At 42.1% G+C, this 24,198-nt stretch overlaps 1 protein-coding gene and 1 pseudogene across 3 annotated transcripts in view; both read left to right on the forward strand.

The window, feature by feature from the left end:
• BAZ1A (bromodomain adjacent to zinc finger domain 1A) overlaps positions 1-11,717 on the forward strand; it is a 131,280-nt gene extending 119,563 nt beyond the window's left edge. For 2 of the 3 annotated variants that reach the window (XM_033188273.1, XM_033188272.1), the window contains 4 exons: positions 2,090-2,556; positions 5,151-5,293; positions 9,418-9,505; positions 10,735-11,717. In XM_033188273.1, the coding sequence (XP_033044164.1) occupies positions 2,090-2,556; positions 5,151-5,293; positions 9,418-9,505; positions 10,735-10,931 (895 nt within the window). In that variant the 3' untranslated portion in view covers positions 10,932-11,717. The remainder of the gene's footprint in view (positions 1-2,089; positions 2,557-5,150; positions 5,294-9,417; positions 9,506-10,734) is intronic. The other variant, XR_004431676.1, reaches the window with a different exon arrangement.
• A 10,837-nt stretch (positions 11,718-22,554) lies between these two features.
• On the forward strand, positions 22,555-23,297 carry LOC117069827 (annotated as a pseudogene).
• Positions 23,298-24,198: the final 901 nt, after the last annotated feature.

A 24,198-nucleotide genomic window follows, 5' to 3' on the forward strand; every position in this document is an offset into this window, starting at 1 on the left:
CATTGCACTCCAGTCTGGGTGACAAGAGCGAGACTCCATCTCAAAACAAACGAAAAAACTAACATATAGCGGCCTGAAGTTACCCTTGCTTTTTATGTATTATAAACATTCAAAAATATTCCCAAGGGAGTATTGATAATTTGGGGAATCTCAAAGAGAGTGATAAATGCCAAGAAGCACACTGTATTTTTATACTTCTGCCACCTTAGCACCTAGAAACAGTTTCTATACTACCATATAACTAAGTATTCTGCAGCTTAGCATGCTGTGTCATTCAGGCCTAGTGAATGAGTGTGGAGCCTGGATATTCCTACTGGGGCAGTCTCCCCTTACTTGACCCTGGTTGAGGGCTGAAATAAAGGGATATTTATATCCACAAGGTAGATATACAGGCATACCTCAAAGATATTGCCATTCCAATTGCAGACCACAGCAATAAAGCAAGTTACAAATTTTTTTGGTTTCCCAGGGCATATAAAAATTATGTTTACATTACACTATAGTCTCCTAAGTGTACAGTAGCATTATGTCTTACATTTCTATACCTTAATTTAAAAATAATGTATTGCTAAAATATGCTAACAGTCATCTGACAGAGAGACAAAGTGAGCTCATGCTGTTGGAAAAATTATGCCAATAAACTTGCTTGATGCAGAATTGCCACAAACCTTCAGTTTGTTTAAAAAAAAAAAAGAAAGAAAGAAAAACTTCATAATTGTAGCATGCAGTGAAGCACAAAGCACTATAAAATGAGGTGTGCCTGTGTCTAACCGGTAGCTATAAGCTAGACAGATCTACTAGGGGTTTTCTGTCAGCAGGCCTGACCATAGCCAGTCACATCAGGGAAGTCATTGTGCTCCTTGTTCTTATCATCCCCCTCCCCCTGGCTGTTTTTTTTTTTAAACATTTGAACCCCATTCTTGTGGAAGCAGGAAAATGAGTATGAAGCAAAGCAATCTAGAACTGTCAAAGTACAAAAGGACCACAGCTGGAGAAGTTAAGATAGAGCCACCCCATCTGTTCTAAACAAGGTTTTAAGAAATACCAGCTAGAAGAGCCATCTTCCCTGTAGCTTGTGAAGGCAGTATTATGTTAGGCATAAAGATAATACAGAATGTGGAAAATTCTTGCAAGAACATGGGATAAACTGGAAGTCCAGGTATATGGGGAGAGGGATAATGAGTTAATGGAGGTGTTGCATTCTTTTAATCAAGGACAGTTAAAAGATTAAATATAGTTTTATAGTCAGAATCAGAAGACAACAGAGAGGTTCTTGGCATGGTATTCAGGAACCACAGGTTCAAGGCCCACTTCACTGGCAGCCATTGACTAAAACTGTAGGTTACCTCAGTATCAATGATAATGAAAAGTCGTAGTCTCCTGTAGCAAAAGGAAACAAAAGAATTTCATTTTAAGATTACTTCATTACTCTTTAAGTTTTCCAACATGATTGACTAAGTCTATTTGTTGGTTCTCCTGAGCATTTTATTACAATTTATCAGAATTTAGGACTTAATTTTCATAATGATGTCCTGAAGTTACCAAGAAGATATCAACTGGGCATAGTGGCTCATGCCTCTAATCCCAGCACTTTGGGAGGCTGAGGCAGGCAGATCGCCTGAGTCCAGGAGTTTGAGACCAGCCTGGGCAACATAGCAAAACCCCATGTCTACAAAAAACTACAAATATTAGCCAGGCATGGTGGTATACACCTAGCTACTCAGGAGTCTGAGATGGGAGGAGCACCTGATCACAGGGAGGTCAGGCTGCAGTGAGCCGTGATCGTGCTACTGCACTCCAGCCTGTGTGACAGTGATACTCTGTCTCAAAAGAAAAAGAAAAGAAAATATAAAATATTCTCTTTGCAGATAATTCTCGTCGCATTTCAAGGAAATACATGAAAGCACATTTTAGATTCCCTTGAAAACTTAAAACTTATTGACTCTTTAAGGAATTGAGTCTAGGATAAGTCTCAGTTATATAGAAAATTTATATAAACTCATTGGCTAAATACAACAAGGAAAATAAAGCTAATCATGTGTTCATCATTGCTCTGTACAATAATTGTGTTTTCTAACAATATTTATAGCCTACCCAAACGAGGAAGACCACAAGTTAGATTGCCCGTTAAAACAAGAGGGAAACTTGGCTCTTCTTTCTCAAGTCGTGGCCAGCGACAAGAACCTGGAAGATACCCTTCAAGGAGTCAGCAGAGCACACCCAAAACAACTGTTTCTTCTAAAACTGGTAGAAGCCTAAGAAAGATAAGCTCTGCTCCTCCTACAGAAACAAAATCTTTAAGAATTGCCAGTCGTTCTACTCGCCACAGTCATGGTCCACTGCAAGCAGATGTATTTGTGGAATTGCTTAGTCCTCGTAGAAAACGCAGAGGCAGGAAAAGTGCTAATAATACACCAGAAAATAGTCCCAACTTCCCTAACTTCAGAGTCATTGCCACAAAGTCAAGTGAGCAGTCAAGATCTTTAAATGTTGCTTCAAAACTTTCTCTCCAAGAGAGTGAATCCACAAGAAGATGCAGAAAAAGACAATCTCCAGGTATGAAGAAATCTAAACTCTTCCTTCCCTAGGAAGATTGAATAATTTGGAAATATTGAATGTTGAGATACTTTGGATCATTTTTTAAAGTCTGTCACTAAGATACACAAAGTTATTAGGGAACAATCTGACCTGAAGCATAATAGTCATTGAAGGGGCAACTATTTAATGAATAAAGGTAAATTATATTACTAGTGTTTCTACTAGTGTAGCAGGGTAATAAACTTGCAAATGACTTTCTGTTTTTAATGGAGATATTTAGCCAGTATTTCACCAGTGTCAGGATACTACATTATAACACATTTCACTCTCTCCTACCTTTTCCTCCTTCAAAACACACAAACTCAGCATCACCTAGACAAGCTCCACCAGATTATTTGGTAAGGTTCCCATCTCATACTGAATTTGGGGGAAAGGGAGAGTTGGAAGCAGTAATATTTTTAGGAAGCGATGACCAGCTGTCTTTTTATTTTTTATTTGATTGATTGACAGGGTCTAGCTCTGTTTCCCAGGCTGGAGTGCAGTGGTGTGATTTCGGCTCACTGCAACCTCTGCCTCCTGGGTTCAAGCGATTCTCCTGCCTCAGCCTCCCAAGTAGCAGGATTACAGGCGTGCGCCATCACACCCGGCTAATTTTTGTATTTTTAGTAGAGACGGGTTGGTTTCGCCATGTTGGCCAGGCTGGTCTTGAACTCCTGACCTCAGGTGATCCACCCGCCTCGGCATCCTAAAGTGCTGAGATTCTAGGTGTGAGCCACTGCACCTGGCCTCAGCTGTCTTTTTAATTCTCATTTTTATTTATAATAATCATTATTCATAGACTAATCTCTTTATTCATGAAGAGATTCGTAATCTCTTCCTTTCCCTTGTTTTTAATGTAAGTGGTAATAAAATTTTGATTTTTTAATTTTATTGTTATTATTAATTATACCAGTCACTCAGGCTGCTGTGCAACGGCGCAATCTGAGCTCACTGCAATCTCTGCTTCCCCGGCTCAAACAATCCTTCAGCCCCAGCCTCCCGAGTAGCTGGGACTACAGGAATGCACCACCAAGCCTGGCTAACTTTTGTATTCTTTGTAGAGACGGGGTCTCGCCAAGTTGCCCAGGCTGGTCTTGCACTCCTGAGCTCAAAGTTATCTGCCTGCCTTGGCCTCCCAAATGTTGGGATTACAGGTGTGTGCCACCACACCCAGCCCGGCCCTATTTTTTTTTATGTTGTTTTTTAAATGAAGTTAAACACAAAAAATGCCACTGTTTCTCAAAAAAAAAAAAAAAACCACTGTTCTCTAAAGAATTTTAGATAACATTATATTGCATTATTCAGATATGCAGCAGGATTAAGGAATTCATTTGGTGAAAGAATGGCACGTAATCTGTTAATACAGTCACCAGATTGTCACGTTTTTTAGGGGAAGTGTCATAATTTTGCACCAGTCAGGATCTAATTTAGCTTTTCCTATCCCCTTATCTGTTTTGCTTTTCCCTAATTCTCCAAGCTATTTGGAGTAATAATATACTTGAAACATTTTTACTCAAAAACCTAGGAAGAAAATTTTTTTGTTTTCATTGATTTGTGAAATTGCTAAGCCTGGTATTAAAGAGAAATAAAAGGGGAAATGTGTGGGTCTACACTGCAAGGAGAGAATTTATACATCTGAATATATATATGGACTATACTACCCTTTCTACCAATGCATATACTTTAGATATCATTATACTATACCTGTCTGAGGTTTGTGAGAAAGCATTTTGCTTTTAGAACATTATCTAGATATTAAAATTAAGATCTGTGGCTGAGAACAGTGGCTCATACCTATAATCCCAGCACTTTGGGAGGCCGAGGTGGGCGGGTAACTTGAGGTCAGGAGTTCGAGACCAGCCTGGCCAACATGGTGAAACCCCGTCTCTACTAAAAATACAAAAATTAGCTGGGTGTGGTAGCAGGCACCTGTAATCCCAGCTACTTGGGAGGCTGAGGCAGGAGAATCGCTTGAACCTGGGAGGCAGAGGATGCAGTGAGCCAAGATCATGCCACTGCACTCCAGCCTGGGCAACAAAGCAAGACTCTGTCTCAAAAATTAAATTAAATTAAATTAAATAAATAAATAAAATTAAGATCTGTAAGAATAATCTTTTACTTTACCAGTGAGAATTGCTTTTCCATTATGCAAGGTAATTTATATGTAAGCCTAGTTTCTAGATCTGAAGAGGTTACTTTCTGAAGGATATGCTTTAGGAAATACTAGAGAATTGCTTAGTTTCAGTTAACTGTAGCTGAAAAGTATTTTTAATAAAATTGAGTAAAAATAATCCAAAAACTTTGTGTTCTAGATTTTTCTTTTGCATTACACTCTGAAAATCTGTTCCCAATGAATGTGCATTGCAATTGGACATTTTTAAGATCAAAAAGGAAATAATTAATATTTGGTCCGATTTTGGTCAGATTTTCGTGTCTCCCAGAAAATAGTTAACATCTCAGTATATGGAGCGTCTGTTTTCTGTTGGAATTTGGTATTTATATATCCAGTTTGGCTTGTAGTGAACAAATATTTTGCTTTGTTGTCACCTAAAATGTTGTAATTATTTACTCAGAGTCATCGCCTGTGACACTGGGTCGAAGGAGTTCTGGCCGACAGGGAGGAGTTCATGAATTATCTGCTTTTGAACAACTTGTTGTAGAATTGGTACGACATGATGACAGCTGGCCTTTTTTGAAACTTGTTTCTAAAATCCAGGTAATTACTAGACTTGATAAAATGTATTCATGTATATTATCTGATTTAGTCCACGTGACAACTTTGAAGTAGTCAAAACACCTGTTACTCACTGTCTAGTTTTTTGTTTTTCTGAGATGGAGTCTCGCTCTGTCGCCCAGGCTGGAGTGCAGTGGTGTGATCTCAGCTCACTGCAAGCCCTGTCTCCTGGGTTCAAGCGATTGTACTGCCTCAGCCTCCTGAGTAGCTGGGATTACAGGCATGTACCACCACACCTGGCTAATATTTGTATTTTTAGTAGAGACAGGGTTTCACCATGTTGGTCAGTCTGGTCTCGAACTCCTGACCTCGTGATTTGCCCACCTTGGCCTCCCAAAGTGGTGGGATTACAGGCGTGAGCCACCGCACCTGACCATGTCTATTTCTTAGGTGTTTTTAGAGACAGGGTTTCTGTCACCCAGGCCGGAGTTCAGTGGCATACTTTGATTTGCTGCAGCCTCAACCTCCTGAGCTCCAACTTAGCCACTGGAGGCACATGCCACCAGGTCCAGCTTTTTTTTTTTTTTTTTTTTTTTGTGAGGCGAAGTCTCGCTCTGTCGCCCAGGCTAGAGTGCAGTGGTGCGATCTCAGCTCACTGCAACCTCCACCTCCTGGGTTCAAGCGATTCTCCTGCCTCAGCCTCCCGAGTAGCTGGGACTACAGGCGTGTTCCACCATGTCCGACTAATTTTTTGTATTTTTGGTAGAGACGGGGTTTCACCATGTTAGCCAGGATGGTCTCAATCTCCTGACCTCATGATCCACCCGCCTCGGCCTCTCAAAGTGTTGGGATTACAGGCGTGAGCCATCGTGCCCAGCCCTTTTTTTTTTTTTAAGAGACAGGGTCTCACTTCATTGCCAGACTGGTCTTGAACGTCAGTTCCTATATTGAAAATGATAGAGTTGGCTGGGCGCTGTGACTCATGCCTATAATCCCAGCACTTTGGGAGGCCGACATGGGCAAATCACAAGGTCAGGAGATCAAGACCATACTGACTACCACAGTGAAACCCCATCTTTACTAAAAATATTTAAAAAATTAGCCGGGCGTGGTGGCAGGCGCCTGTAGTCCCAGCTACTCGGGAGGCTGAGGCAGAATTACTTGAACCCGGGAGGCAGGGGTTGCAGTGAGCCAAGATAGCGCCATTGCACTCCACACTCCAGCCTGGGCAACAACAGTGAAACTCCATCTCAAAAAAAAAAAAAAGAAAACAATAGAGTTAGTCAGCTCAGTCCCTTCTAATTTTGTGACTGATTTTTTTTTTGAGATGAAGTCTCGCTTTTGTCCCTCGGCTGGAGTGCAATGGCGAGATCTCAGCTCAATGCAACCTCCGCTTCCCGAGTTCAAGCGATTCTGTTGCCTCAGCCTCCCGAGTAGCTGGGATTACAGGGGCCTGCCACCACACCCAGCTAATTTTTGTATTTTTATTAGAGACGGGGTTTCACCATGTTGGACAGGCTGTTCTCGAACTCCTGACCTCAGATGGTCTGCCCGTCTTGGACTCCCAAAGTGCTGAGGTTACAGGCATGAGCCACCGCACCCAGCCTTTTTTTTTTTTTTTTTGAGATAGAGTCTTGCTCTTGTTGTCCAGCTGGAGTGCAATGGCGCGATCTCGGCTCACTACAACCTCCGCCTTCTGGGTTCAAGCAATTCTCCTGCCTCAGCCTCCCGAGTAGCTGGACTTACAGGCACCTGCCACCACACCTGACTAATTTTTGTATTTTTAGTAGAGACGGGTTTCACCATGTTGGCCAGGCTGGTCTCGAACTCCTACCCTGAGGTAATTCATGCGTCTCAGCTTCCCAAAGTGCTGGGACTACAGGTGTGAGCCACCATGTAATGAGTCAGCCAGGACTGATTCTTTATAACTAATGATGGTGTGTTACAATGACCTCAATGTTTTTGTTCTATGTAATGAATATGAATAGAGTTAACTGAGTACCATTAATCATATTTTTCTTATGTAAAGCAGTGGTTCTTAAACTACTGCATGCATCAGAATCATTTGGAGGGCTTGCTAAAACATAGATTCCTGAGCCCCAGAGTTTTTGATTCATTAGGTCTGGAATGATGTCTGACACTTGGATTTCTGGCAAGTCCCCAGATGATGCTGATGGTCCTGGTCCAGAGAGCACATTTTGAGAAACACTGATATAAAAGGTATTCTGGGCCAGGTGTCGTGGCTCACGCCTGTAATCGCAACAATTTGGGAGGCCAAGGCAGAAGATCACCCAAGGTCAGGAGCCAGCCTTGCCAACATGGTGAAACCCCATCTCTACTAAAAATGCAAAAATTAGCTGAGCATAGTGGTGCATGCCTGTAATCGCAGCTACTCAGGAGGCTGAGGCAGGAGGATTGCTTGAACCCAGGAGGCGGAAGTTGCAGTGAGTTGAGATGACACCATTGCACCCCAGCCTGGGCAAGACTCTTGTCTCAAAAAAAAAAAAAAAATAGGTATTCTGGCTGGGTGCAGTGTGTCACACCTGTCATCTCAACATTTTGGGGCCGGGCGCAATGGCTCACACCTGTAATCCCAGCACTTTGGGAGGCCGAGGTGGGTGGATCACAAGGCCAAGAGATAGAGATCATCCTGGCTAACATGGTGAAACCCCGTCTCTACTAAAAAAACACAAAAAATTAGCCGGGCGTGGTGGCGGGCACCTGTAGTCCCAGCTACTTGGGAGGCTGGCAGGAGAATGTCATGAACCCAGGAGGTGGAGCTTGCAGTGACCCAAGATTGTGCCACTGCGCTCCAGCCTGGGCGACAGAGTGAGACTCTGTCTCAAAAAAAAAAAAAAAAAAAGTTTAGGAGGCTGAGGCAGGTGGATCGCTTGAGCCCAGGAGTTTGAGACCAGCCTAACCAACATGGTCAAACCTTGACTCTACAAAACACACACACACAAAAAAAAAATTAGCTGTGTGTGGTGGTGCATGACTTTAGTCTCAGCTACTTGGGAATCTGAGGCAGGAGGATCACTTGAATTTGGAAGGTGGAGGTTGCAATGAGCCGAGATAACACCACCACACTCCAGCCTGGGTGACAGGGCAAGACCCTGTCTCCAAAGGAAGAAAAAAAAGATAGGTATTCTTAGGTAACAGTGATGGCATAATCAAACTGAAGAATATGAGATGGTGTTGTAGTTAGGTTATATATATATATGGCAGAATATGATCTGTTATATAGCAAAGATAGAACAGTGTTCTGGTCCTGTAATAGAAGTTATCATGGTATTACAGAAGTAGAGAGGAGAGAGATTGATTTGAGTATTTCAGAGGGACAAAATAATAATTAGAACGCTTTTTAAGGAGAACTATTTGGAACTGGTCATTGAAGAAAGATAGAATTTCAACAGTAAGAAATGGAGTAAGGATGTTTCAGGGAAAAAGGAATATACTATACGGTAGACACCCAGAAATGAGAATATGGTGAATGGTGGATGGTTTGAATGAGGCTGGGTTAGAAAGTCTCAGACACACAACTGTATTATAAAGGGCCTCACTCACCAGTGTGAGGTCAAGGTTTCTGAATGAAGAAATGACATCATCAGAATTCTACTTTGAGATTTCTAGAGCAAGAATGAGAAGGATTAATTACATATTGAATAGCATAAAAAAATTAAATCTTAGTTTGACTCGTTTGACTCATTTTGCCTGAGTAATTTTCATCGTAAGTTACACTTTGCTACATACATTTTATTATTACAAATGCAGTAATGCTCATTGAAGAATTTTTTTTCTTTTGGTCACAAGCGACAGTGTGTGTATGTGTATATATACATATATAGATACATATAGAGAGAGATATATAGAAAGAGATATCTATAGACATATAGACATATGTGTATATATATATATCTACATAGAAGGAGAGAGTCATGAGCAAGATCATTTTTTCTTTTCACAATAAATTGTTAACATTTTTAATGATATCATATAGGCTTCTACAGTATGGTATTTACTGAAAATATATTACATGATTTTAGCAGACCACTAGTATTCAGAGGTTAATATTGAGTTGCTTTTTTACTGCAAAACTTTTAGTTATTTGAACACTTCTTTCCAGTTAAGTTTTCTGTGTGGAGAGAGATATTTGAATTATTTTGCAGGTCCCAGACTACTACGACATCATCAAAAAGCCCATTGCCTTAAATATAATTCGTGAAAAAGTGAATAAATGTGAATATAAAATAGCATGTAAGTAATTTTTCTTTGATATTTATTTTTCTAAGGCATTCTCTTATAGCATCTTTGATACTTATTTTTGTTTAAAGAGGTAGAGGCTGTTTTTCTCTTATTAAAAGGATGTGTGTTGATGCAGTTGTGTAGATGGCATCCCGTGAGGTTCCACAAGTACTTATTAGTGTATGTGGGGATAAAAGGTGGATTAGGATCAAGTAAGTTAAAGATATTTTATAGATCTGATCTTACTCAAAGAAGTTCTTTATAATCACATGATGTATATGATCACATAATTGTATAGTTTCAATAAAATAATTTTTAAGTATTTACAGTTAAACAGTTTTAAGCCTCAGTTCTGCTACCTTGTTTCAGAATCTTTTCTCTTTTCTTCTTTTTTTTTTTGAGACAGGTCTCACTCTGTTGCCCAGGCTGGAGTGCGGAGGCAAAATTTTGGTTCACTGCAGCCTTGACCCCACAGACTCAAGCTGTCCTCCCACGTCAGCCTCCCAGGTAGCTGGGACCTCAGGTGCAGGCCACCATGCCTCTCTTTTTTTTTTTTTTGAGATGGAGTCTTGCTCTGTGGCGCAGGCTGGAGTGCAGTGGCGCAATCTAGGCTTACTGCAACCTCTGCCTCCTGGGTTCAAGTGATTCTTCTGCCTCAGTCTCCCAAGTAGCTGAGATTACAGATGCCTGCCACCACACCTGGCTATTTTTGTATTTTTAGTAGAGATGGGGTTTCATCATGTTGGCCAGGCTGTTGTCGAACTCTTGGACCTCAGGTAATCTATCTGCCTCGGCCTCCCAAAGTGCTGGGATTACAGGCATGAGCTGCCGTGCCTGGCATGCCTGGCTAATTTTTTGTAGAGATGCAGTTTCACTGTCTTGCCCAAGCTGGTCTCGAACTCCTGACCTCAAATGATCCTCCCGCCTCGGCCTCCCAAAGTGCTGGGATTACAGGCTTGAACCACCACAACTGGCTAATTTTTCTTTTTTTTGTAGAGATGGGGTTTTGCTATATTGCCCAGGATGGTCTCGAACTCCTGAGCTCAAGTGATCCTCCTGCCTCAGCCTCCCAAGTGCTGGGATTACAGATGTGAGCCACCATGCCTAGCCAGAGTCTTCTCTTTCTAAAGAAAAAAGTGGGCTTCCATTTTATTAAGATTTCCAGATATGATACAATAATTATATTTATTGTAATTTATGTAGTTTCATTCTAATCTTTTTTGCTCTCTTTCCCTTTCTAGCTGAGTTTATTGATGATATTGAGTTAATGTTTTCGAACTGCTTTGAGTACAACCCTCGTAACACAAGTGAGGCAAAAGCCGGAACTAGACTTCAAGCATTTTTTCATATTCAGGCTCAAAAGCTTGGACTCCACATCACACCCAGTAATGTGGACCAAGTTAGCACACCACCGGCTGCGAAAAAGTCACGAATCTAAGTTTGTCCTTCTAAAGGATATATTTGAAGAAAAACAAATTGTTCATGAAAATGGAACATTAAATCATGCTCTAAAGCAGACATATATGTATAAAGCAATAACAGCTGATCGACCACATGAAAGTGTGGCCTGCACTGTATTCTCAGTTTTAATATTAAGCACTCAGGAGAATGTAGGAAAGATGTCCTTTGCTACAGTTTTGTTCAGTATCTAGTAAAGTTTGATAGATGTATTGGATACAGTACTGGTTTACAGAGGTTGTTGTACATTTTTGAGATCATTCATGTGTCCAGAGATCTTGGAAAATATTTTTTCACCTATGACTTATTTTGTTATTGATGATTTTTTTTAAGTTGTGGTATTAAGGGAGAGTTATCTACACGGATGAGTCTTCTGCTATAGCACAGTTTAGTGTTTATGTCTTAATTGTTTAATGAGTACATTCTTTCAACACTATACATGAATGAATCCAATCTTACATCCTTGAAGTGCTGTACCAGTGCTGGCTGCAGGTATTAAGTCCAAGTTTGTTAACTAGATATTTATTTAGTATTGAAAGTAATTTGTGAATTTGTTTTGTATTTATAAAATTTGTACCTGGAAAATGTTCCTTAATGTTTTAAACCTTTTACTGTGTTTTTATTCCTCTAACTTCCTTAATGATCAATCAAAAAAAGTAACACCCTCCCTTTTCCCTGACAGTTCTTTCAGCTTTACAGAACTGTATTATAAGTTTCTATGTACAACTTTTTAACTGTACAAATAAAATAACATTTTTTCAAGAAATCTGGAATTCTGTAATCTTTACAATCAGATTTGGACTTTTGCACGTGATACAAAACAGACCATAGGAACCAACGTTTTGTTGTACCTGAGTCTCTATATCAGTAATTTGCTGCTTTTTCTGCCCAAACCCTTGAGGAGTCAGATCCATTTCATCAAAAACAGTAACAATCTGATGTGCATGGATTCTCATTAAAAAGAGGAGAGAAGGTTTGGAATACACTTACATAGTTAAGAAACACTCTGGAAATTGAAGTTTTTATGCATATATACACATAAAAGGAGAGATTTCTTAGGTATGGAAGACATACAGGGGCTTCAGTTTTGTAGCCTACTTTTCCTTTTGAGGATGCAAAAGGCAGGTGTCTTCCCTATTCTCTAGGACTTTTTGGTAGGCGGGAGAGAACCTTCCCTCTATTTCCTTAAAATCCTGAGGATACTGCATTATTATTTAATTAGTTTACTTGGAAGTGTGTCCATCTTTCTCATATAGTTTGAGATTATCAGTTTTCTAGATTCTTCACATGAATATATCTACAACTATAACTTTTGGTATATTTGTATAATTTTATATGCCATAATTAAATTTCTTAGAAAATTTTACTTAATAGCATTTAAATATCAAGACAATTCTGAAAATACAATTATATTTTAACAGTAAATTATCTGATTACTTAATATTCATTTTTTTAATTTAATTTTTTTTTTTTTTTTTTTTTTTTTTTTTGAGACGGAGTCTCACCGCTCTGTCGCCCGGGCTGGAGTGCAGTGGCCAGATCTCAGCTCACCGCAAGCTCCGCCTCCTGGGTTTACGCCATTCTCCTGCCTCAGCCTCCCGAGTAGCTGGGACTACAGGCGCCCACCACCTCGCCCAGCTAGTTTTTTGTATTTTTTAGTAGAGACGGGGTTTCACCATGTTAGCCAGGATGGTCTCGATCTCCTGACCTCGTGATCTGCCCGTCTCAGCCTCCCAAAGTGCTGGGATTACAGGCTTGAGCCACCGCGCCTGGCCAAATTTTAATTTTTTTAGAATAGAGACAGGGTCTTGCTGTGTTGCCCAGACTAGTCTTGAACTCCTGAGCTCAAAGCAATCTGCCTGCCTTGAACTCCCAAAGTGCTGGGATTACAGGTGTGAGCCACTGTGCCCAGTCAATATTGTTCATTTTTTAATGTTAATAACAAGCAATTTTTATGTTAGCTTTTCTTCTACACAATTAACACTAAGGAACTATTTCCAACCAACTATGAAATTATTCAATCTGCAAGTCAGTCATAAAATTTGCAATTTATTTACCATTTCTCAGACTGAGTTAAAATAAGACATCTTTTTTTTTTTTTTTTTTTTTTTTTGAGATAGGGTCTTGGCTGTGTTGCCCAGGCTGGAGTGCAGTGGCATGATCTTGGCTCACTGCAACCTCCACCTCCCAGGTTCAAGTGATTCTCCTGCCTCAGCCTCCCGAGTGGCTGGGATTACAGCCATGTGCCACCACATCCAGCTAATTTTTTGTATTTTTAGTAGAGACAGGGTTTCACCATATTGACCAGGCTGATCTCAAACTCCTGACCTCAAGTGATCCACCTGCCTCAGCCTCCCAAAGTGCTGGATTAGAGGCATAAGCCACTGCACCTCGTCTCAACTTACTTGTAAAATTCTTTTCCCCATCACTACAATGGGATTTATCTTGTCCTGCATGATCTGACACCGTTCTGCAGGCCTCATCTATCACCTTGCCCCACATCATCTATGTATTAGTTCCTGCACACTGGACTCTTTTGTTTCTGGATATTGGGACTCTTGTAAGACTATGCCCTCTGACTTGCTGTGCTTTCTGCCTGAAATGTCTTTCTACCGCCACTTCACCAGGAGGAAGCAAATAACCTAAAAACCTGTTAAAAACACCCAGAAGAGAGTTTCTGTTTGAGATGATGAACAGTCCTGGAAATGATAGTGATGACAGTTGCACAACAATGTATACTTAATGCCAATGAATTGTACACTTTAAGATGATTAAATCACACCTGTAATCCCAGCACTTTGGGAGGCTGGGACAGGCAAATCGCTTAAGCCCAGGAGTTTGAGATCAGCCTGGGCTATATGGCAAAACCCTGTCTCTGCAAAAAATTAGCCCAGTGTGGTGCACACCTCTGGTCCCAGCTATTCAGGAGGCAGAGGTGGGAGAATTGCTTGAGCCTGGGAGGCTGAAGCTACAGTGAGCCATGATAGTGCCACTGTACCCCAGCCTGGGCAACAGAGCAAGACCCTATCTCAAAAAAAAAATTAAAAATAAGATAATTAAAGTGGTAAATGTATTGATTTATTTATGAAACAGGGTCTTACTCTGTTGCCCAGGCTGGAGTGCAGTGGCTCAATTATAGCTCACTACAGCCTCAAAACTCCTGAGCTCAAACAATCTTCCTGCCTCAGTCTCCCCAGTAACTAGGACTAAAGTGCATGCCACCATGCCCAGCTAATTTTTTTAATTTTTTTTTTTTTTTTTTTTTTTTTTTTTTTTTGAGACGGAGTCTCACCGCTCTGTCGCCCGGGCTGGAGTGCAGTGGCCAGATCTCAGCTCACCGCAAGCTCCGCCTCCTGGGTTTACGCCATTCTCCTGCCTCAGCCTCCGAGTAGCTGGGACTACAGGCGCCCACCACCTCGCCCAGCTAGTTTTTTGTATTTTTAGTAGAGACGGGGTTTCACCATGTTAGCCAGGATGGTCTCGATCTCCTGACCTCGTGATCTGCCCGTCTCAGCCTCCAAAGTGCTGGGATTACAGGCTTGAGCCACCGCGCCTGGCCAAATTTTAATTTTTTTAGAATAGAGACAGGGTCTTGCTGTGTTGCCCAGACTAGTCTTGAACTCCTGAGCTCAAAGCAATCTGCCTGCCTTGAACTCCCAAAGTGCTGGGATTACAGGTGTGAGCCACTGTGCCCAGTCAATATTGTTCATTTTTTAATGTTAATAACAAGCAATTTTTATGTTAGCTTTTCTTCTACACAATTAACACTAAGGAACTATTTCCAACCAACTATGAAATTATTCAATCTGCAAGTCAGTCATAAAATTTGCAATTTATTTACCATTTCTCAGACTGAGTTAAAATAAGACATCTTTTTTTTTTTTTTTTTTTTTTTGAGATAGGGTCTTGGCTGTGTTGCCCAGGCTGGAGTGCAGTGGCATGATCTTGGCTCACTGCAACCTCCACCTCCCAGGTTCAAGTGATTCTCCTGCCTCAGCCTCCCGAGTGGCTGGGATTACAGCCATGTGCCACCACATCCAGCTAATTTTTTGTATTTTTAGTAGAGACAGGGTTTCACCATATTGACCAGGCTGATCTCAAACTCCTGACCTCAAGTGATCCACCTGCCTCAGCCTCCCAAAGTGCTGGATTAGAGGCATAAGCCACTGCACCTCGTCTCAACTTACTTGTAAAATTCTTTTCCCCATCACCTACAATGGGATTTATCTTGTCCTGCATGATCTGACACCGTTCTGCAGGCCTCATCTATCACCTTGCCCCACATCATCTATGTATTAGTTCCTGCACACTGGACTCTTTTGTTTCTGGATATTGGGACTCTTGTAAGACTATGCCCTCTGACTTGCTGTGCTTTCTGCCTGAAATGTCTTTCTACCGCCACTTCACCAGGAGGAAGCAAATAACCTAAAAACCTGTTAAAAACACCCAGAAGAGAGTTTCTGTTTGAGATGATGAACAGTCCTGGAAATGATAGTGATGACAGTTGCACAACAATGTATACTTAATGCCAATGAATTGTACACTTTAAGATGATTAAATCACACCTGTAATCCCAGCACTTTGGGAGGCTGGGACAGGCAAATCGCTTAAGCCCAGGAGTTTGAGATCAGCCTGGGCTATATGGCAAAACCCTGTCTCTGCAAAAAATTAGCCCAGTGTGGTGCACACCTCTGGTCCCAGCTATTCAGGAGGCAGAGGTGGGAGAATTGCTTGAGCCTGGGAGGCTGAAGCTACAGTGAGCCATGATAGTGCCACTGTACCCCAGCCTGGGCAACAGAGCAAGACCCTATCTCAAAAAAAAAATTAAAAATAAGATAATTAAAGTGGTAAATGTATTGATTTATTTATGAAACAGGGTCTTACTCTGTTGCCCAGGCTGGAGTGCAGTGGCTCAATTATAGCTCACTACAGCCTCAAAACTCCTGAGCTCAAACAATCTTCCTGCCTCAGTCTCCCCAGTAACTAGGACTAAAGTGCATGCCACCATGCCCAGCTAATTTTTTTAAATTTTTTGTAGAGATGAAATCTTGCTATGTTGCCCAGGCTGGTCTTGAACTCCTGCCTTCAAGCTGTCCTCCCACCTCAGTCTTCCAAAGTTCTGGGAGTATAGGCACAAGTCACCATGTCCAGCCTAAATTAATTTTTTTTTTTTTTTTTTTTTTTTATTGAGACAAAGTCTTGTTCTTGTCCCCCAGGCTGGAGTGCAATGGCACTATCTCGGCTCACTGCAACCTCTGCCTCCCAGGTTCAAGCAGTTCTCCCGCCTCAGCCTCCCAAGTAGCTGGGATTACAGGTGCCCGCCACCATGCCCAGCTAATTTTTGTATTTTTAGTAGACACATGATTTCACCATGTGGGCCAGGCTGGTCTCAAACTCCTGACCTCAGGTGATCTGCCCGCCTCAGGCCCCCAAAGTGCTAGGATTACAGGCATGAGCCACTGCCCAGCCTAAATTTTTTAAATACCTAGAAATGCTAAGTAAAATACTACAAGCATCTTATCTGATTAAATTCATAGCTAAGTGCACTTGAGAGACTGAAAGTATTCTAGTAGTCACATGAGCTGAAGCCGATGCTCTCCTGGTTGTGGAGTGGCAGGTGCCACACCCCATTAAGGGGAGTTAGATAGTCTCCATTCCAGGGACTTAGGTTTTAAAACCCATGTGGAGACAGGAGATAGGCCCTTGGGCTCACTCATATCAGTATTGAACTGAAAACCCACATAAAACTGGAACCCACGTAGGAGTATGCCTTTATTGAAAATGTGTGCTGGAAAAAAATCTGCCAATATGTAGTCCAAACACCTAGGAGAAAATCTGCTTTAAAAAGTGGTCCTGGCTACTCTGGGCTCACGGCAAAGAAAAAAAAAAAAAAAAAAACACATGGTCCCAGGTCAGGGTGCGGTGGCTCACGCCTGTAATCCCAGCACTAGGAGGCCGAGGCAGGCAGATCACCTGAGGTCAGGAGTTCAAGACCAGCCTGGCCAACATGGCGAAACCCCATCTCTTGTTATACAAAATTAGCCAGGTGTGGTGGCACATGTCTGTGTAATCCCAGCTACTTGAACCCAGGAGGCAGAGGTTGCAGTGAGCCGAAATCGCACCACGGCACTCCAGCCTGGGTGACAGAGCAAGACTCCATCTCAAAACATTATTTAAATAAGTGGTCTTCAGACAGACTTCCACTTCTGGTAAGACGAAGTAGGCGTCTTCTTTCCTATTCCTCCCACTCAATATAACTAAAAACCCTGGACGTTCTATATAAAACAAAAATAAGACTGAAAGGTGACAATAAGTCAGACTGACTAAAGGACCTTGGACCAGAGGAGAGACAGTGGTAAGTTCCCTAAGTTTTCTTTTTGTCTCATATATCAGACTTGATGCTAAAGGGGCAACTTAAAAAAGCCAAGTGGCACAGACAAAGTGTAAAGCCACAACAGAAACCTCGCTAGCCAAAGACCTAGGACAGGGGCAGCCTAATAAGACAGAAAACCTAGACAATAACCACTATCCCAGCCACACACCACAAAAAAAAAAAAAAAAAACTGGCCCTACCCATATCCACACCAACAAAGAACAAGCAGGGAGTCTACCACTTCCATCCTCAGAAGCATAAAATGAGGCAGTACAGTGCACCCACGGGGGTGGCGTCAGAGAAGTAAGGAACAAGAAAGGCCAAATAAGGAACCAGGCCTTTCATCCCTGCTGGTAGAAATGAGACACCCCCAATCCCTCCCAGTGTCAGTACAGACCGTCTGGGGGGCTGATTCTCACAACTGCCCACCAATAGCAAGGATCACCCCCTTTCTGGTGTCAAGGAGGCTGACAGGAGAACTTGGACTTCTACTTGTATCTGGCAGTCACAAGGAGGCAACCCGGCTTTCTTTGCCAGAATGGTGTCAGAGCAAGCCAGGTAAACTAGGTTTAAATAAGACATAGTCTCATCATGGGCTGGGCATGGTGGCTCATGAGTGTAATCCCAGCACTTTGGGAGGCCAAAGTGGGCCAAACCCAGGAGTTCGAGACCAGCCCGGGCAATATGGCAAAACCCTGTCTCTACAAAAAATATAAAAATTAGCTGGGCATGCTGGCACACGCCTGTGGTCCCAGCTACTGGGGAGGCTGAGGTAGGAGAATCGCTTGAGCATGGGAGGTGGGGGTTGCAGTGAGCCGAGAGCAAGCCACCGCACTCCAGCCTGAGTGACAGATTGAGACCCACACATTTTCATATTTTTCATATTGTCATGAGACTTTTTATTTTTTTGCAACAAAAAAGGCTCATAACAATATAAAAATGTCTGCATTTCAATAAAAAATCATTCATACCGAGAACCAAGAAGATATCAAACTGAATGAAAAAAAGATGCCAACACCAAAATGACATGTTAGAATAATTTGACAAAGATTTTAAAGCAGCCATGATGAAAATGCTTCAATGAGCAATTATGAACATCCCTGAAACAAATAAAGTAGCTTCAGTGTACTAGTTTCCTATTGCTGCCATGACAAATCACCACAAATTCACCAGCTTAATGCAGATTTGTTAGCTGTAGGTTAGAAGTCTGACATGGGTCTTAACTGGGCTAAATCAATTTGTCCACAAGGCTGTTACTTTCTAGAGACCCTAAGGGAGAATCTATTTCCTCACTCCTTCCAGCTCCTACCCACATTCCTTGGCATGTGGCCCTCTTCCTCCATCTTCAAAGCCAGCAACATTACATCTGTGTGCCTTTCTGTCGCATCTTCCTCTAACCACAACCGGGAAAGGTTCTCTATTTTAAGGACCCATGTAATTAGATTGCACCCACCAGGCAATCCAAGCTAATCTCCCTGTTCAAATCCTCAAGCACATTTTTAAAGTTTCTTTTGTCACATAGAGTAACATATTCACAGTTCCAGGGATTATGACATGGACATCTTTGGAGGGCCATTCTGCCTACCGCACTCAGCAAAGAAATACAAAGTCTCAGAATACAGAAGATATGAAGAAGAACCAAATGGAAAATTTAGGGCACAATAACTAAAAAGAAAAAAAATCTCAGTGGATGGACTCAACAGGAGAATGGAGGAGAGAGAGGAAAGAAGCAGTAAACTAGAAAGTGGAACAATACATATTACCCAATCTGAGCAACAGAGGAAAAACAGACTGTACAAAATTGAACAGGACCTTAGGGAACTACAACAAAGAAAACTAACATTCATGTCATCAGAGCTGCCGAAGGAGAGGAGGAAAAAGGTGGGACTAAAAAAGCCCTCAAAGAAATGACTCAAAATTCCCCAAGAGACAACCCACAGATTCAAGAAGCTGAGCAAACTCTGAAAAGGATAAACCCGAAGAAATCCATGCCAAGGCATTATAATTAATCTTCTGAAAACTAAAGACAAAAAAATGTTGAAAATAGCCAGCATAAAATGAGTGACATTCTACCTATAAGGGGAAATCAATCAGAACACAGTAGAAAATGGTGGGAGAAAGAAATGGCACAATATTTTTCAGGAACAAACTGTTCAAGTTTTGTTCAAGAACAAAACTGTCAGCCAGGTGCAGTGGCTCATGTCTATAATCCCAAGCACTTTAGGAGGCCGAGGCGGGTGGATCACTTGAGGTCAGGAGTTCAAGACCATCCTGGCCAACACGGTGAAACCCCATCTCTACTCAAACTACAAAAATTAGCCGGGCATGGTGGCATGCATCTGTAATCCCAGCTACTCAGGAGGCTGAGGCAGGAGAATCACTTGAACCCAGAGGCAGATGTTGCAGTGAGCCGAGATTACACTATTGCTCTCCAGCCTGGGCAACAAGAGTGAGACTCTTTCTCCAAAAAGAAAAGAAAAAAAAAGGCCGGCACGGTGGTTCCCGCCTGTAATCCCAGCACTTTGGGAGGCCGAAGTGAGCGGATCACGAGGTCAGGAGATCGAGACCATCCTGGCTAACATGGTGAAAACCCGTCTCTACTAAAAATACAAAAATTAGCCGGGAGTGGTGGCGGGCGCCTGTAGTCCTAGCTATTCGGGAGGCTGAGGCAGGAAAATGGCGTGAACCCGGGAAGCGGAGGTTGCAGTGAGCCGAGATCACGCCACTGCACTCCAGCCTGGGCGACAGAGCGAGACTCCGTCTCAAAAAACAAAAATAAATTTAAAAAATAAGTTATCTAGGCTGGGTGGAGTGGCTCACACCTCTAATCTCAGCACTTTAGGAGGCCGAGGTAGGAGGATCATTTGAGCTCCGGAGTTCGAGATCAGCCTGGGCAATATGGTGAAACACTGTCTCTACAAAAAATACAAAAATTAGCCAGGAGTGGTGACTCCCGCCTGTGGCCCCAGCTGCTTGGGAGCTGAAGCAGAAGTATCACTTGAACCCAGGAAGTAGTGGTTGCAATAAGCTGAGATCCAGTCATTGCACTCCAACCTGGACACTAGACAGAGACCCTGTCTCAAAAAAAAAAAAAAAGAAAGAAACTGGCCAAGAACTATGAACTGTGGGTAGGGAGGGCTGAATAAATAGAGTGCAAAGGATTTTTTTTTTTTTTTTTTTAATACAGGGTCTCACTCTGTCACCAGGCTGGAATGCAGTGGCACAATCTCAGCTCGCTGCAGCCTCAACCTCCCCCAATTTAAGTGACCCTCCCACCTCAGTCTCCTGAGTAGCTAGGACCACAGGCACACAGCACCATGCCTGGCTAGATTTTGTATTTTTGGTAGAGATGGGGTTTCACCATGTTACCCAGGCTAGTCTCAAAATCCCCAGCTCAAGCGACCCACCCGCCTCGGCCTCCCAAAGTGCTGGAATTATAGGCATAAGCAATGATGGCACTCAGCCAAGAATGTTAATCTGAAGTGTGCACGCATTTAGGGCCGCAAAACATATGAAGCAAAAGCTGATAGAACTGAAAGGAAAAATAGACAAACCTACAATTACAGATGGAGACTTCAACACTTCCCTCTTAACAATGACTAGAACAACTAGGCAGAAAATCAGCAATGATATAAAAGAACTAAACAATAACATCAACCAGTAACATTTAGGTTTGGAAACACTCCCACCCAACAACAGAACACAATTTCTTTTCAAGTTCCCGCAGAACATACACCAAGATAGATCATATCCTGGGCCATCAAACAAACCTTAAATTTAAAAGAACTGAAATTTTGTAAAATGTAATCTGTGACCACAATGAAATCAAACTAGAAATCAATAATGGAAACATAACAGGAAAATCTCCAAACTAAACAAAATACTTTTGGCTCATATGTGGGTCAAAGAGGAGGTTAAAAAAAAAAAAAAAAAAAAGAGAGAGAAAAAAAGAATACAATAAACAGAATGAAAAAATAGATATCTTTTTCCCCAAGCTATGTGCTTCTTCCTTAATACTCTTCCTCTATTTCATTTCAGCTTTTTTCACTCTAAAGTCTAAACTAACTAGGTCAGAGTCTTCAAAGTACTGCATTTGTTTAACTTACTGACTGGCATAATAATACTATCTCAGCATAAACTATGGTAAAGGTTCCACCAGTTCAGGCCATTTTTGACAACTTCTAGGAGGGAAATGGGCAAACCACAAATCAAAAGAACATCTGCATCTGAAAATCCATCCTGTATAATAATAGGAGGCAAGAGATCTGTAACTAAAGCTAGTTAGAAGTTGATGGACTCACTATGAACAATTTGGCTACATCTGGTAGAATTACAGAAAGCATGCAGAGTTCACATGTTAGAAATCCCAGCAGATCAAAGACTCTTAGCTTTAACTCTTTCTTAATAGAGCTAAAAATGTATGTCACTCGGCCACGCATGGTGGCTCACGCCTGTAACTCCAGTACTTTGGGAGGCTGAGGCGGAAGGATCACGAGGTCAGGAGTTCGAGACCAGCCTGGCCAACATGGTGAAACCCCATCTCTACTAAAAATACAAAAATTGCCTGGGTGTGGTGGTATGCACCTGTAATCCCAGGAGGTTGAGACAGGAGAATTGCTTGAACCCGGGAGGCGGAGGTTGCAGTGAGTCGAGATTGCGCCACTGTACTCCAGCCTGGGTGACAGTACAAGACCCTGTCTTGGAAAAAAAAAAAAAAAAAGTGAAGACCATGGGAAAGGCGCAGTATCTGTGCTGGAGTGCAGTATTCCTCACGGCACAGTCCCTTAGTGCTTCCCTTGGCTTAGGGGAGGGAGTTCCCTGACTCCTTGGGCTTCTAGGGTAAGGCAATACCCTACCCTGCTTTGGCTCGCCCTCTGGGGGCTGCACCCACTGTCCAACCAGTGCCAGTGAGATGAATCAGATACCTCAGGTGGAAATGCAGAAATCACCCATCTTCCGCAACGACCTCGCTGGGCGCTGCAGACCGCAGCTGTTCCTATTTGACCATCTTGCCAGCAATTCCCTTAAGAAACTCACTCAAAACCACACAACTACAAGGAAACTGAACAACGTGCTCCTGAGTGACTACTGTGTAAACAACAAAATTAAGGCAGAAATAAATAAGTTCTTTGAAACCAATGAGAACAAAAACACAATGTACCAGAATCTCTGGGACACATCTAAAGCAGTGTTTAGAGGGAAATTTATAGCATTAAATGCCCACAAGAGAAAGCAGGAAAGATCTGAAATCAACACCCTAACATCACAATTAAAAGAACTAGAGAGGTCTCAGCTTTTGGCTCAGAGGAGGCCAAGGTGCAACTTTCTTCGGTCATCCCGAATCCGCGTTCATCCAACACCAGCTGCCTCCACCATGCCGCCAAAGTTTGACCCTAACGAGATCAAAGTCGTATACCTGAGGTGCACCAGAGGTGAAGTCAGTGCCACTTCTGCTCTGGCCCCCAAGATCGGCCCTCTGGGTCTGTCTCCATAAAAGGATGGTGATGACATTGCCAACGCAACAGGTGACTGGAAGGGCCTGAGGATTACAGTGAAACTGACCATTCAGAACAGACAGGCGCAGAGTGAAGTGGTGCCTTCTGCCTCTGCCCTGATCATCAAAGCTCTCAATGAACCACCAAGAGACAGAAAGAAACAGAAAAACATTAAACACAGTGGGAATATCACTTATGATGAGACTGTCAACATTGCTCGACAGATGTGGCACCGATCCTTAGCCAGAGAACTCTCTGGAACCATTAAAGACATCCTGGGGACTGCCCAGTCCGTGGGCTGTAATGTTGATGGCTGCCACCCTCATGACATCATAGATGACGTCAACAGTGGTGCTATGGAATGCGCAGCCAGTTAAGCACAAAGGAAAATACTTCAACAAAGGATCATTTGACAACTGGTGAAAAAAAAAACTAGAGAAGCAAGAGCAAACAAATTCAAAAGCTAGAAAAGCTAGCAGAAGACAAGAAATAACTAAGATCAGAGCAGAACTGAAAGAGATAAGAGACATGAAAAACCCTCCAAAAAATCAATGAATCCAGGAGCTGGTTTTTTGAAAAGATCAACAAAATTGATAGACCGCTAGCCAGACTAATAAAGAAGAAAAGAGAGAAGAATCAAATAGATGCAATAAAAAATGATAAAGGGGCTATCACCACTGATGCCACAGAAATACAAACTACCATCAGAGAATACTATAAACACCTCTACGCAAATCAACTAGAAAATCTAGAAGAAATGGATAAATTCCTGGACACATACACCCTCCCAAGTCTAAACAAAGAAGAAGTTGAATCCCTGAATAGACCAATAACAAGTTCTGAAATTGAGGCAGTAACTAATAGCCTACCAACCAAAAAAAGTCCAGGACCAGATGGATTCACAGCCAAATTCTACCAGAGGTACAAAGAGGAGCTGGTACCATTCCTTCTGAAACTATTCTAAACAACAGAAAAAGAGGGAATCCTCCCTAACTCATTTTATGAGGCCAGCATCATCCTGATACCAAAGCCTGGCAGAGACACAACAAAAAAAGAAAATTTTAGGCCAAGATCCCTGATGAACATTGATGTGAAAATCCTCAATAAAATCCTGGCAAGCCGAATCCAGCAGCACATCAAAAAGCTTATCCACCATGATCAAGGTGGCTTCATCCCTGGGATGCAAGGCAACTTCAGCAGTCTCAGGATACAAAATCAACGTGCAAAAATCACAAGCATTCCTATACACCAATAATAAATAGAGAGCCAAATCATGAGTGAACTCTCATTCACAATTGCTACAAAGAGAAAAAAATACCTAGGAATACAACTTACAAGGGGGAGAACTACAAACCACTACTCAAGGAAATAAGAGAGGG

This window comes from Trachypithecus francoisi, unplaced genomic scaffold (assembly GCF_009764315.1).
Source record: "Trachypithecus francoisi isolate TF-2019V2 unplaced genomic scaffold, Tfra_2.0 Lachesis_group3, whole genome shotgun sequence".
Classification (NCBI taxonomy): domain Eukaryota; kingdom Metazoa; phylum Chordata; class Mammalia; order Primates; family Cercopithecidae; genus Trachypithecus; species Trachypithecus francoisi.